This window comes from Phalacrocorax carbo, chromosome 1, assembly GCF_963921805.1.
Source record: "Phalacrocorax carbo chromosome 1, bPhaCar2.1, whole genome shotgun sequence".
NCBI lineage: Eukaryota > Metazoa > Chordata > Aves > Suliformes > Phalacrocoracidae > Phalacrocorax > Phalacrocorax carbo.
The window spans coordinates 48740964-48753070 of NC_087513.1; the positions used below are offsets into that span (position 1 = coordinate 48740964).

A 12107-nucleotide genomic window follows, 5' to 3' on the forward strand; every position below is an offset into this window, starting at 1 on the left:
CAGCATATTTATTTATTTAAGTAATAATAACTAAATAAAATATAATAAGTAAATATAAATAAATAAAGGTGGGAAGTTGTATTTCTCAAATCCCTTATGCTACAGGGATCCATTCAGACCATCCTAAAATTGCGAGGAGAAGCTATCCTTCCACAATTTCTCCAGCCAGAAGATCGGCTTAAACTGTAGTTTTAAATTTTGATTAAGTTCCTCGCCGTAAAGGTATTGGTAATGAAACAATGAATTATTATCTTACACACGTGAAAGCAAGAAACAACAACCCCGCCAAAGATGAGGGAGGTGCTCAGATACATTCTCCTCCAGGAACTGGTTTTCCAAAAACATGAGTTTATAAAAAAAAATATGTCAGCAGTACTAAAGAGTAAATACTGAAGATTTTTGGAGAATGCAGTCATGAGTTTTAAAAACCAAACCAAACCAAACACCACCACCACCACCCCAAAACCAAAAATGAAACAACCTCCCAACCTCTGAAAAATAAAAAAAGAGAAAACCTAGAATACAGTTTGAGGTGTCAGGTTGGTCCATAAAACACAACAGATTATTGGCATAAACTGATATCTCAGTCTGATTTTGCCCTGGTATTTGAAAACCTCTATGTTCAGATCAAAAGAAAAAGTGAAGTGCCTTAAGGTCCAACATTGCAACTTTCAGCCATTTGGTGTCTGCCCCCATGGTGATAATTAAGAACCTTTAAACGTGCTCCCAAAGGAAGCGCATATTGCCATCCAGAATGAAAAACTGAGAAAAATACCTTTATGCTTATATAAACATCATATATATGCTTATATAAACATCATGCTTTATGTAATGCCCAAGAAAAAAAATTCCATTAAAATTCCACTAAACCTTGATGGGAGTTACAAACACAATTTAAGACCCGGTAGTAACAGACAGCATTTCTTTCAATGTGGAAGAGCGTTTTTGTTGCAAAACGTCTGCAGAAGCATGTACAATGAGTTGCTGAGCTGCTGCATAACGCTTTGACACTTGAGGAATTTGAAGTTGTGTTCCTCCAGAGACAGTCTTCCAGCAGTGTTGGCAGGGGAGGCTATTCCTGCTGCCACCTTCTCTGTCCCCCCCACAAACCTTGGAGATCAACTGCACGTCATTCAGACATTGGCACTATTTTTTTTTTTAACAAGTAATTGAGCCATTTTTGCAGTATCTGGCCTGGATGCTGGAAGCAGTCTTTCTCCAACAGGGTGGCCTATTTACATTTACTATCTGAGTGCTAACTTAGCTTGAGGAAAGCTGGACTGCTTCAGGTATGTGGTTCAGCTTGTTTAGAACAAGTATGGATGGATCCTCAGTGCTTCACTGCAGCCTGCAACACAGATATACTTTTCATAATCATTTACAGACCCGAGCAATTTTTTTTTTCACATGGTACAGAAGCACAACTAAGGCTAAACAGCAGTCATTTTCCTCTAGCTCTGTAAGATAATGCAAATTAGTCAAGTCACCAGTTATTTGCCAGAGCACAAACCCTAGAGTAAATGCTTCTGAGAGTTTAACCAGCCTCTTCAGGTGCTTTTAAAGGAAGTTTTTCTATTCCATTGCTTTAATTGAAATTATATGGATCAAGAGAACGAGATAAGTAGCCTTCATCAATGTTCCTTTAAAAGAAACATCACGTTAGCTGGTTGCGGTTGTGTTTTAGGAGAGTCAAAACAGCTTTAGGAAAATACCTCCATCCTGTTCTCAAACCACCATCTCCCAAGTGTCGTGCATGTTGAGTTTCAATACTAACAGACCACCTGATAGAATGACAAGAACACGTTTGAATTTGGAAATGTTATGCTAGTTCACCAGATTCGAAAAAAGCAGAGGAATAAACTGGATTAAGTGGTAAATGCTCCAGATAACGGGCATCAAAAAGGAGGATTAGTGAGATAGAAGCTAAGGCAGAAAGGAAAATTTCAGCAGAGATTTTATTAAAAAATACAGAAGCAAAAGAAATTTCCAAATCTTATAGATAAATAATCCTGAAAAGCTTAAAAAAAATCTACAAATGTAAAACATACATATATATATATATATAGTCCACCTAGACAAAACAGGAAACAAGCAAAGGCTTTTAATATCTACATGATTTTGTGCCTTCTAATGGAGCCAAGAAAAGGTAAAGACCACAAGAGTATTTGCAAACACATAAAGCAAAGTACATCTGACCTAAAAGACAGTATTTACATAACTATGTGTTATATAGCATTATAAAAAATTGCATAATCAAAGGTCAGGCTGTTTACATTGGAATATGTAAGACTATCCTTTCACAAAAAATGTGTGGCTAGGATGTTGCATAAAAATAGTTGCATCTAAAATTTGTTATACGAGACTGCTTCTTTGCGATAAACAGTACTACTTAAAACTGAGCTGAAAATACATACTACTTGTTGGTAAAATTCAGAGTTTACCACGCAAGCCAGGTGACGTCTGGCTATCTGAAGGTGATTACTATTAGAGAAAATGAGAAGTTATAAAAGCAAAATGGACTGCTCATTGCTTTGGCTTGAACTGCAATAGCATTTGCACAGTGAGCTTCTGTACTTAAGCTGAACTCTATTGATGTTAATGAGGTTCAGCCTGGGAAATGGGCTTTATCTATATACAGTCAGTTGGAGAATTGGATTAAAAAGCTCCCCCCATTTCAGGTGTCCTATTTTTCAACACACAAAATGTGAAGTTACAGAAATGTGTGACTACCAGGTTTTCATTGTGGATTTACAACAGGTGTTCTGTAATTGCCATTTAAAAAAATAGGTAGACATAAAGAAGCATAGATGTTTTCTATTAAAACCCAAGACCTACAATAGCCTCTTTAAAAATTGCATTTTTATTAAAAATAAAAACAAAATTATCGTACATTGCAAAGTCTTTCTTGTTTTATGGCTTCATTCATAAAGCATTAACTGATGGGGGACATTCATAGTATGGAAAACTTGAGCACCTGTGGAAATCCTTGGAGGATGAGAATATTTTGTATTTATGATAGATTTCACATCATTTTGTGTTTGGTTCAAATATATTCTTCAGAAGTATGAAGCTGATTTTTATTTTTCTAAATATGAAAAATAAATTTTGATGGGGATGAGATAAGCAGAAGTGCTTGACTGCAAGTCTTGCAGCTAAATTCACACAGATGCAATTATAGTTTCAAAGTTTAAGTGACTTCATTTTCATATTTGTAACTAGAAGTTTTTACACTACATCTTACAATCATTACTAAAATATTTCAAAGATATAGAGTAACTGTTGTTACTTTTTAGCAAAATATATAAGAATATGTAGGGAACAAAGAAAACCTCTGGCATTTTTGGAGTTAGGGCTAATTAGGTCTTACTTAATTTAGGTGCTTGAGTAATGTTGCCTTAGCACAAAGAGCGTTCTTTTCACAATCCTTACCTGAGTTAAAAAACCTGCATAGCGCACTTCCATAATAATTGCTACTCATCTAAAAATAAGTAGTTTGTTGCTTAGTTTTATTCAAAGATCTTATTAGATTGAAATAAGAGTCCTGTAACATTCAATGGAAATGATCTTAGAAACTATTAGTGCTGGCTGGGCTACACTTTATTAAATGTGTAACCAGAATATTGCTACCGATGTTTAAAATGCATTGTATATTTTTTTCTCTTCAGTTTTTATTACATTGACTTGTTCGAAGAGGAGGATTTTTTTCTCTTTTTTTGCTTATAGCAAAACCCAGTGAAGTAACATTTATTATTTCCTTGTGAATATGTGAAACGTATTCATCAATACAGTTTGTTTTCACCTTTTATTCTTCCTGGCTTCCCTGAAGTAACATTTTTTTCTGATTTTCTAAGCAATCTTTCAATTTATCTTCAGTCAAAGTCAGACGTTGTTCCAGGATTGAAATAGTCTGCACGAAGAGGACAGTAACTTCAATTTGTTTTTATATTACTTACACAGTATTTTAAAAGTGTGCAACATTGTAACATAAGAAAAATGATTCTAACTCAACAGGAAAAAATATCCTAAGATGCCTTTTCCTTAGCTATTCCACTATTTACAACTGTATTTAAAAATAATGGCTTTGTATCTATGGAGATTGTCTAAAGGTTTAAAACTGTTTTCACAAAATATTTTATCTGCGAAAGAGAGAAACAGATACATGCATATATAAATTACTCTGAAATACTATGCAAAAATTGCATCCCTATTTCAATAGAAAAAGTCATCACTGGTGACCCCAAATGCTGTCTTCCAAAAACCTGAAAGCAACTTCTAAGGCTTCCCCCAAAAAAGTGAGGAAAAAAAAAATACTATTCAAAGGCATCCTCCAAGACATTACCATAATCAGAAAAGGTAGATTTCTGGACACAGGCTGGCAGTTTCTTTTTAATCCAACTTACTACACAAATCATTTTCAGATGATGACTTGACTCTCTACTTCCCAAACCTTGTTTCTTGAGCTAACAAATATTGCAAAATAATGCAGAAAAAACCCAACCCTTAGCTACTCCCTTTTGATTTGGTTTCCTGTTAATATATTGCAGACTATAGAGTAGTATCTTAAAACATAGACAGGCTAAATCTGGATTACTAAAAAGAATCATAGAATCATTCCGGTTGGAAAAGACCTCTAGGATCATCAAGTCCAACTGCCAACCCAACACCACCGTGTCTCCTAAACCATGTCCCGAAGTGCCACGTCTACACATTTTTTGAACACCTCCAGGGATGCTGACTCCACCACCTCTCTGGACAGCCACTTCCAATGCCTGACCACTCTTTCAGTGAAGAAATTTTATCTAATATCCAGTCTAAACCTCCCCTGACACAGCTTGAGGCCATTTCCTCTCATCCTATTGCTAGTAACTCATCCTATCACTAGTAACCAACCTTCCTACAACGTCCTTTCAGGTAGTTGTAGAGGGTGACAAGGTCTCCCCTCAGACTCCTTTTCTCCAGACTAAACGAGACCAGTTCCCTCAGCCGCTCCTCAGAAGACTTGCTCTCTAGATCCTTCACCAGCTTCGTTGCCCTTCTCTGGACACGCTCCAGCAACTCGATGTCTCTCTTGTAGTGAGGGGCCCAAAACTGAACACAGTATTTGAGGTGCGGCCTCACGAGTGCTGAGTACAGGGGAGTGATCGCTTCCCTACTCCTGCTGGCCACACTATTCCTGATACAAGCCAGGATGCTGTTGGCCTTCTTGGCCACCTGAGCACACTGAAATATTGAGCATTTACAAAGAAGTGACTCAGAATCACTGACTGAGACTAGTATTTTGTGCAGTTTCACTGACACTAGGAATTAGTCCACTGCTTAGATTCCTACCTAAGATAACACCTTGAACACTAAGTTTGAAAAGGGATTTAATGGTATATTGCCAATTTACTTTGTTCATGCCCTGCTAATGCATGACTGTTCAAGCTGGAATCTGATAACATCTGCAAACAACTGGCTTCTGGCAAATCTACTCTAGATCTCACTACTGAAAAATGGTGACTCTTTCCCTCCAGAGTTAAATCTACACCAATAATCTTTATGATTATGTAGTGTGAAGTTTTCACTTTAGCAAACACAATACATGCGATCAATATTTACTGAAAGGGAAAAACCCAGAACAGTCACGTGGCTATACAACTGCAAAATAACCACATAGACTTTAATATTCTGATTTATGAACATGGTTCCTGAGGTTTTTTTACCCATTGACAGCATTATAATTTTCCACTGCAAGTGTTATCTGTTATTGCATACTTACTAAAGTTAAAACATCCAGCTGCTCCACAATGTGCTCCAAAGCATTACCCAGGGAGGGGGAGATGCCTGTTGGCTTGTCCACATTATGCACAGCTGATTCGCTTTCATTCTCTGACTTCCTTTTTGAACTTGGTGCCAAGACTGAAGCAGGGGTATACTGCAGATCTTCACTGCTGACATCATCCTTGAATACAGAAACACCATTTGAAGATTCAGTTGTCTTTGTCTTCACTTAATTGGAACCATACAAGAAGAGAGCTGAAAAGACTGGCTTTTAATTTAAAAAAAAAAAAAACACAACAAAACCAAAATCTATTTACACATATATGCACACACACAAGGGCCTTCAGATTTGCGTCTTGTACCAGGTCCAATTCGTAACACTTCAATTCGTTCCAACCTAAGAGAGACTTTCAGCTGTGATGGATGAGGCAATAAGAGAAATCTCAGCAGTTTCAGGTACATATGATTGAGGAACTACATGCTGCACTACTAGAGCCTGAACTAAAGCTCATATAAATACTATTGCTGACTGAAGTTTTCTTCAAAAAGATAGCTCTAGTTCACAAAGGGATTAATTCACAGCAGTCATATGGATGAAAAATCCATATGTGACTAGATGATCACAAGGATTCCTTCCAACTTCATACTATGAAACATTTTTTAGTATGAATTAACCTTTTCTTTCAGAATTAAAAAAAAAAAGTAGTTTTTAGTTGTTTATTCAGTGGCATTACTTTCTGAGAAACTGATTCCTTCAGAAAATGGGAGGAGGAAACAACAGAAAAGACCAACACAATGCAAAGTGTAGAGAGAAATAACTTTGATGTATAAGCATTGCTCCAAGGTAAGTGAGAGAACATGATCTTCCCCATCACTTCCGGTTTTGTTTGTGCCTTGAAGTTCTTAATGGCACTTTGGAGTCACGAAAGGTTAAATCATCACTAATTCATTAGAAGGTCCTTCATAACAAGTTTACCTGATTTATTAATGACTTTTTGAGGTATCTTTGGAAACTTCCTATTCCTTCAGATAATTTTAGTTTCTTTTACACTAAAATAAACTGAGGTAGTCAAGTTTTGTCTCTAATCATATTTCCAGTATCCACAACATTTACAAAATAAACCTTTTAAATGGTTACAATTTAACTGTTTGTCCAAAATTTATCAACAGCTGATGAAAATATCCATTAGCTGTGCAAAGGGGAGATTCTAGTCTTACCTGATGTGTTTAAAATACACAATATTTACAATGTACCCAAAATATATTTATGTTGTAAAGTTGAAAAGGAGTCTTAAAATCATTGTCAGCCATTAAAAAAACCATTCTCCTGGGTCTATGAAGTAATATTGTAGACTGTAAATTGCTAGGCAGAATTAGTGGCAAACCTTCACAAGATTACCTGGGCATGTTGATGAGTTTCTGTCAAGAATCATTTATATGTAGTTGACCCTGCCTTTGAATCAGGTAGGATCAGGAGTGATGGATGAAATACTACTATTACAATAATGTCATGTTTTTAAATATAAGTAATACTAAATCATGATAATATTAAATAGGAGCCTACACTGCTGCATAATCCACAATACTATTCCTGTGTCTTCAGTACCATCCTGCACAGTCCTGACCAGCTAATGTGCTCTGTTCTCTGGCCTCACTGTTACTAATTCTCCAAAATCTTTTCTTCCCTAAGTGCTGGGGTTGTGCTATCTACATCAACGAGAGTCAAGTAAGCAAGAGACAAGCTGTGTCCACCGTCAGATAGAAGGGCTTTTCTTTTCACTATTAAAGCACAAAAGCAAACCAAAAATGCTACACACCTAGAGTCAGTGGAAGACTGTGGGTCTAGGGACGGGAATGGCTGAAAGCTGAGACTGGGGTGGGGTAAGAGGGTTTCATATCTTAGGAAGAGGACGGCAAAGAAGAAAGTCTCACCACCCGTTCTGGGTTAAAAGCTCCATTGTGCAGTTAAGTTCTTCAGTGACAGGTCTCGGCCCCCAAGCAAGAACCCATGAAATGCAGAGCACGGAATTGATAGGGATAAGGGTAGACAGCCAAGCATATACTTCAGACCTTAACTTACAAGGCTACCAAACCGCATGGAACCCGTCTCAAGGTTTGATAGTACTGTGGTATTTGATATGTCATTTTTACTGATTTCATTATGATTAAAGAAACAGATAAATGAACTAGAAGATACCTCCAGTTCCCTTTCAGCCCTCGCTTCTGTGCTTGGTGACTAATTTATGCAAATGAACTAAGCTTGTCAAGTTATAAAAGTCTGATGCAACTAATATTGAAATCCATCAGTGATTTGTATTGATACTGTGTTGTGTCGAGAAATAAAAGCGTGCTAGACAGCAAACTACACATTTCAAACATTAAACATCCAAGGCTGTTCTGCAGAATGTCCTAATAGTTACAACATTTGCACTGGACTACAGAGAACTGGTCTTCTCAGTCTAAGGCTATTTAAACTCATGGCTTATAGCACAATGCTTTGTCAGCCAGGCCATTGCCTTTTGAAGGCATAAAACTGTGGAAGAGAGGGTACTCTCTCCAGCCATGCTGTTTGAGTTCTGCCACTGGTCAACAGAAAGCAGCTTTAGTTCAGTGGTTAGCATGCTCAGTCAGGGGTAGGTAAGTCCTGTTCCCATGAGAAGCTTTCTATTTTATATATAAGGCGATAAAATGAACAAAACCTCCATAGGATAAAGGATTTGAACCCACAGCTTCTCCACTCCTAACTAGATGGTGTAATTACATCTTTGTCTCCAGTACCATGAATTTCAATTTTTTCTTAATATGAAAAATCTTGTGCTGTCAACTTCAAATTATTCCAAAGAATTGTACATTGTGAAGGAGTCACTTGTTAGCAAATGCAAATGGAATACAAATGGTTTGATTTTTGAACAAGGTAGGCAGAAAACAAATTTCTGATTTAACTTTACTTTGCTTTAGCGCCTTGCTTTAAAGTGTTAGAAGCCCTCAGAAGAAAGTGTTCTGAATACCTCAGAATATTCTGGCTCACAATGTATCCCATGTACTTTTAGATGAGCATGAAGTATATAGGATTATTGCTTCTTAAGACTGTCCATATTTTCCCTTTACAGATTTCATTACATGAGATACCATTCATTCAATCCTATAAGAGCTCAAATTCACTGTGTTATTTCTTACTTACCAAGTTATATCTCAGGCCCCTTGGAAACATGATTAATGGAAGCTTTTTGGCAAACTTACTAAATCACAAGATAGAGATAGTCTCAAATGCTGATTAACGTGGAAAAGATTAAGCTTAATTTGGCATTCAACTGTTAAAGAAAAAATATCGCCATACATTAGAGAATTCCTGCCTTACAACCAATGATACTGCGAGGAACTTCCTTGTATTTAACTACAACAGGAAAGTCTGTTAGAATAGACTTCGTAGTGAGATGTCTATAGAAAGATGGCGAGATGACAGAAGCCTTGCTTCTGTCTGTAAATCTTGACTGCTTGCCCAGGAGCTTCCAAATCTCAACCAGGATTAGCTAAATTTGACGGAGAGGTAGAGGGCACACTGATTAAGTTGCAACAAATTTCAGGAAAATTGGAGGCAGGGTAGATATGACACGTTGCAGGAAAGACAGGTAGAACTCAAGCATTATATATTCTGCATGGCAGCAGTAAACCTGCCCGGTTATCACATGCCTTATGAAATGCAGCCAGTTGATGAGGGAAGTTAAAAGTGTCAGTGAAAAGCAGCCAGTTGGTATGGGAACAATTTGTAAAGTTTATGCAGTTATCCTTTGTAGACACCTGTATGTGTCCTCTGAAAATTTTGGCACCTTTTGCTGATCTTAATCAAACCTAATGAAGAGGTAGGGGTCTCAGAAGGTCCCGAAAGCTTCAGGAAGCCATCTGCCAGAGTTACCCACCTGAAGTTAATGCAGCTTTACAAGGTCACGCTCCTTAGCTCTGAAGGGGGATAAGGATGTGAGTTCCAGAAGTGCGAGAAAGACCCAGGCTGGAGCCCATGTCTTCCCAGACACCAATATCAATAAGCTTATTGGAAAAAAACCTAGTGTAGTTTGTCTAGTGTTAAAAAAGCCACTTGTGCTAATGTTTTCAGAAGTACATTAATTTTCTTGCTGTTTGAAGGATCAAGTAATTAAATAACACTGCCAAAACAGATGTAACTGTAAACATCAACTGATACTCTCTGACTTTGCTTAAAGACATACTGCTTTGCAAGTTCAGTGTCCTATGGATAATCTATTAATTCTCAAGTACTTAAAAATAATAAAAAATAGATTTAACATTGAATGGCACTCAAAAATTTGCTGCCTGTGATTTGAAGTATTAGGATTTAAAATTAATTTAAATTTATGGAGAAGGAGAGGAAAACAATCTGAGGTTATTAGACATTGACAGGTTCTTCTAAATACAATTCTGCTCTGAGGTTGGTGTTTCTCAGTTTCTCTTCAAAACAAGCCTGCTGTGTTTCAGACTGAAAATAGAGATTTCAGTTTAAGCTCCCACAAAGTGATTACAAATTTTGCTATTAAAGCCAACCTAAACAGATTCTTCCAACCCAAGGAAGAAAGCTGTCAATTCAGGTAAAGAGAGCAAATGCTAAGCTACTAAAAATCTCACCAAACGTTTTCTTTCTTACAGTAAAATCGATCCAAGATTCAACGTATCAGACAAATAAGCTGTGAAAAATGCTTTGTAGCTCAGTAAATTGCCACCAGCATCGCCAAATCAGAGTACTGGAAAAGTCGTCTTGCAATTTAGTGGGTTAAACAGGAAATTGAGATTCTTCTGTTACATACTCAAAGACGTATAGGGACAATGTGACACGAAGGTGCTTACATAAATAAAGCAAAGGCCTCAATGTTTGTCAAATCTGAAAGGATCAAATACAGATAAGCAAATAATTGAACTTTCAAAATTAGTAAGAGAAATGAAATGAGACAGTTTCAAATTTTCAACTTATCTAAGTCATGCCAAAATGGTTGTTATTTTTATCATATCCTGGAAATTTGTAGAGATTTTAAAACGTTGTCAGACATCAAGTATGCTGCTATATCCTTGAGGTGCCTGCTTTATATTTTAACCTTGCCTAGTATCTAAATATACAGTCTCCTCCAGCTCAGTGAAGGGTCCAAAACTGCTGAAATCCAATGCAACACTCAAATGCCAAATCCTTGTTATAAAGGAGCGGCAGTAGTCTCAGTAGATTTCATTTACTTTTGGATACCGATCAGTTCACGTCCACCACTTTCACACAGCGTAATCTTTTATTAAAAAGTTATTTTTAAAGAAACTCTTTCTACCCAACAGCCTATTTTAAATAAAGTGTTAAGAACTAGATGTTCCCTTTCCTTCAAATTAGCCCCTTCTAAAGTACTTTAAATACTACCAATTCATAAACATTTCTATACGTTGCCAGCAATGTAGTAAAAATGCCTCATAATTCAAAAAACCAAACTATTCTGAAAGACTTAGCTCATTTTGAGAAAGTAAATTTGAATAAGGCAATCAATTTTAAATTGTTACTTCTGAGCAAAGCTAAAAAGAAAATTAAAATGTGTACAGTGTTTCCATTCACAGCCCGTTAGTAATAAAATGGACTCACATTTGGGCAACTTCATGCGAGTTACAAATAAGGAGGAGAAGGAACAGATTTAATTAATCAATAGGAAGATATTACCATGACATTACCAAGCAGATGTTCAGCAGAAAATTAAATTTAGCTTATAAATGATGTCACAAACAGCAAACCATAATTGCTCATCTTTGTTTTCTGTCAAGCAAAATAGCCAAAACTCTGTGGGTGGTACTTAATCAATTTGTGAAAAATCCTTACACGTAACCTCGTCACCTCTGCCTATTCCCAAACGTTTTCCCACGAAACATTCACAGATCAGTTAGAAAAAACACTGCATCCCAGTCTCTCTTCACTTCATGATGTGTAAGAATAGAATCAGAGTAAAATGCGTCCATATATTAAGATGCCTGAGCACTTTTATCGATAGAGAAAAAAATTCCCTCAAGGAAAAAAATATGAAAAAATACAAGTCTCTCACACAACTGAAAATCATTACTCTTCAATCTTCTAAGACCTTTGAATTCAGAAAATACAACAGCTTCCAAATGATCTCACAATTAAGACGGGCTTATAAGAAAAAGTGACATTGGTAAGCTTCCTAATGAATCACAAAAATTGGCATGGTCTGCCTTTTAAAAATAATGCTTTAAATTTTGAACACATGGTACAGTTGCCTACTAATACTAAAACATTTCTGATACTGTGATTAAAACAGCTACAAACAATTAGTCATAAGTAGGGCATTAAGCTCAAA

At 36.5% G+C, this 12107-nt stretch overlaps 1 protein-coding gene across 4 annotated transcripts in view; it reads right to left on the bottom strand.

Annotated features, from left to right (window-relative positions):
- Positions 1–355: 355 nt before the first annotated feature.
- POC1B (POC1 centriolar protein B) overlaps positions 356–12107 on the bottom strand; it is a 59454-nt gene continuing 47702 nt past the window's right edge. For 3 of the 4 annotated variants that reach the window (XM_064450639.1, XM_064450643.1, XM_064450624.1), the window contains 2 exons: positions 5759–5941; positions 2842–3907 (listed from right to left, as the gene is read on the bottom strand). In XM_064450639.1, coding sequence (XP_064306709.1) covers positions 3803–3907; positions 5759–5941 — 288 coding nt within the window. In that variant the 3' untranslated portion in view covers positions 2842–3802. Of the gene's footprint in view, positions 1349–2841; positions 3908–5758; positions 5942–12107 lie in introns of those variants that run through there. The other variant, XM_064450632.1, reaches the window with a different exon arrangement.